This window comes from Montipora capricornis, unplaced genomic scaffold (genome assembly GCF_036669925.1).
Source record: "Montipora capricornis isolate CH-2021 unplaced genomic scaffold, ASM3666992v2 scaffold_305, whole genome shotgun sequence".
In the NCBI taxonomy this organism is placed as follows: Eukaryota; Metazoa; Cnidaria; class Anthozoa; order Scleractinia; family Acroporidae; genus Montipora; species Montipora capricornis.
The window spans coordinates 1-2,500 of NW_027180045.1; the positions used below are offsets into that span (position 1 = coordinate 1).

Genomic DNA, 2,500 nt, shown 5'->3' on the forward strand with positions numbered 1-2,500 from the left:
GAGTTGAGTTTCGAACCTCAATAGAGAATACTAAAAAAAAGAAACACCAACCGAAAAACCCATTAAAGCCTACTACGTTTTACAATAGCAAAAAACGACTAACCCTGATCATTCTAGAACCGAATCCTCTTGTCAATCAATCCTGACTTAATAAAACAACGATATTTCCGACACTCTCAACAAGATAGCTTCGGGAGGAGGTATATGTTTAGTGGACATCACTAAAACTGAATTATGTTTGAAAAACATTAACGGAAATTGTTTGAAAGGAATGTTTTTCGTCCATAATGTCCTTAGGCTAATAAAGAATCATCAAACTTGCTCATGCAGGGCGATAGCCTCGATGTTCTCTGATGCAACGGCTGCTGCTTGACGACCCAGGTCGGAAATCTTCAGCCAATGAGTTGAGTTCAGGAGGCTCTGACCTATCACAACTCAGCTCCATAGGATAGAGATGTTGGATTGGTCTCATCCAGTTTCCCGGTTGCTGTGTGAACTTGTACCTCACGAACCACCCCATCACGACCGGGTAGATTTGCTGTACGACGCCCATCGGCCACTTGTTTTCGATTCTTATCTTCCGCTTTGATAAGGACGACATCTCCTACTGCTACCTCGAAGTTCTTGTGCTTGTGGTTTAGATTATGTCTCTCGCGGAGAGCCGACAAATACTCCCTTGTCCAACGACGCAATAACTGATCTTTACAAGACCTGAGGTATTTCTCACGTCTCCTCAAGTCCACATTTTCTTCTCTCCAAGGTTCTTGCTCTGGTAACAAGTTTGAACGCTGAAACAGGAACGCTGATGGGGTAAGGATTGGCAGCTGAACGTCATCATCGACATAGCTCAGTGGTCGGCGATTAATTTGGACTTCCACATCAAGTAAGACATCACTGAGCTCATCCCAAGTCAACGTTGTTGCTCCGATGGTCTTGTTGAAAGCGCGCTTGACAACACCGATAAGTCGCTCAAATTGCCCTCCCCACCATGGTGCTCTGGCAAGGTTAAAGTGCCACTGGATCTCTTGTCGCTCGAGGAACCCTTGCATTTCTTCATCTCGTTGAACCCTTTTAAGCCACTTCGCTGCTTTGACGAACGTTCCTCCATTATCCGAGTACAGTATCTTCGGTCGGCCCCTTCTTGCGATGAACCGTTTCAGGCATGGAAGGAACGTCCCCGTTTCTAGGCTTGGTAACAGCTCAAGATGGACACCTCGCGTTAAACTGCAGGCAAACAGGGCGATGTAGGCCTTTCCTTCTCGGTTACTCCCTTTACGATAGCGAATGGGGCCTGCGAAATCCACGCCTGCAACTTCGAATGCTGTGATTCCTTCTGTCCTATTGGTCGGCAAGGGACCTGGAGGGGGTGCTGCTATTGCTGTCGCCTGAAACCGCTTACATCTCCAGCAATTCTTAGTCACTTTCTTCACAAGACGCCTTAATCTTGGGACCCAGAACTTTTCCCTGATTGCCGCCATTGTTATTTCTACTCCCCCGTGCAGGGTCTCGCAGTGCACCCGTCTCACTAACTTTCTTGTAAACGTGGCGTCTTCTTTCAGATATATTGGGTACTTTCCTTGGATACGCCCGCGGCACTCCAGAAGTCCGTCCTTGTTCGGTTGAATATTTAAGCTGCTCTTGATATGAGGATAGTTCGGCATCGTCGTGGCTTGCCGTTGTGTTTGTCTGATCCATCCCAACTTCACGTTCTCTAATTCATCAGCTGTCAATAGCCCTGTTAGTTTCTTGGGTGTCTTGCAGTTGGTTATGAACCTTGCAATCCATGTGACAACTCTCACGGCATATTTTAGTTCGTGCTTCTCTAACACATCTTCCACCCTGTCGTTTGAATTTTTGGGCTGTGCCAGTGATAGTACTTCTCGTATAGTTTTGACTTCGACCTCTGTGGCTGGGCAAGCTGAAGTCACTGGATTAGGTGGCCATTCCTTCCGATTAGCAAGCCACTCAGGCCCGTTCCACCAGAGTGTAGATCCATTCACTGATCCCCCGCGGCTGGCTAAGTCGGCTGGATTCTCTTCGGAGCTGACATGTCGCCACACCATATCTGACTGTGCTCTAATCTTCGTCACCCTGTTCTGGACAAACTGCTTAAACTCTCCGCTCCCTCGTATCCAATGCAGGGCAACAGTGCTGTCCAACCAGCCGTACACGTTGGAAATTGGTAGACCCGCCAAAGTGTTTCTCACGTTGTTGAGTAAGTTGGTTGCCATATGGCCAGCAACCAGTTCTAAACGGGGTATGGAGAGTCCTCCCTTTGCAAGACACGCTTTAGCAGCTACCAGGCGTTGAGTTGTTCCCTACTGTTGTCTCACTACTGCGTAAACCGCGGCTCCCACTCCTAGTTTGCTTCCGTCACCAAAGCTGTGTAGTTCGACGTCTTGTAACGGTTCCTGAAAGCTTGTAATTGACCTTGGCACTGTCACTTCCGTAGGTAGCGACTGCTCCCATTTCTGCCACCTCCGGAGTAGGTGTCCCAGGC

At 48.2% G+C, this 2,500-nt stretch overlaps 2 protein-coding genes across 2 annotated transcripts in view; both read right to left on the reverse strand.

Annotated features, from left to right (window-relative positions):
- Positions 1-428: 428 nt before the first annotated feature.
- LOC138035188 (uncharacterized) lies at positions 429-2,231 on the reverse strand. Its single transcript, XM_068882009.1, has one exon. The coding sequence runs from the start codon at positions 2,229-2,231 to the stop codon at positions 429-431; it is 1,803 nt and encodes a 600-aa protein (XP_068738110.1).
- A 209-nt stretch (positions 2,232-2,440) lies between these two features.
- Positions 2,441-2,500, reverse strand: part of LOC138035190 (uncharacterized) — an 828-nt gene continuing 768 nt past the window's right edge. Inside the window, exon 1 of the mRNA XM_068882012.1 lies at positions 2,441-2,500. This exon is cut by the window's right edge and continues 768 nt beyond it. Within this exon, the coding sequence (XP_068738113.1) occupies positions 2,441-2,500 (60 nt within the window).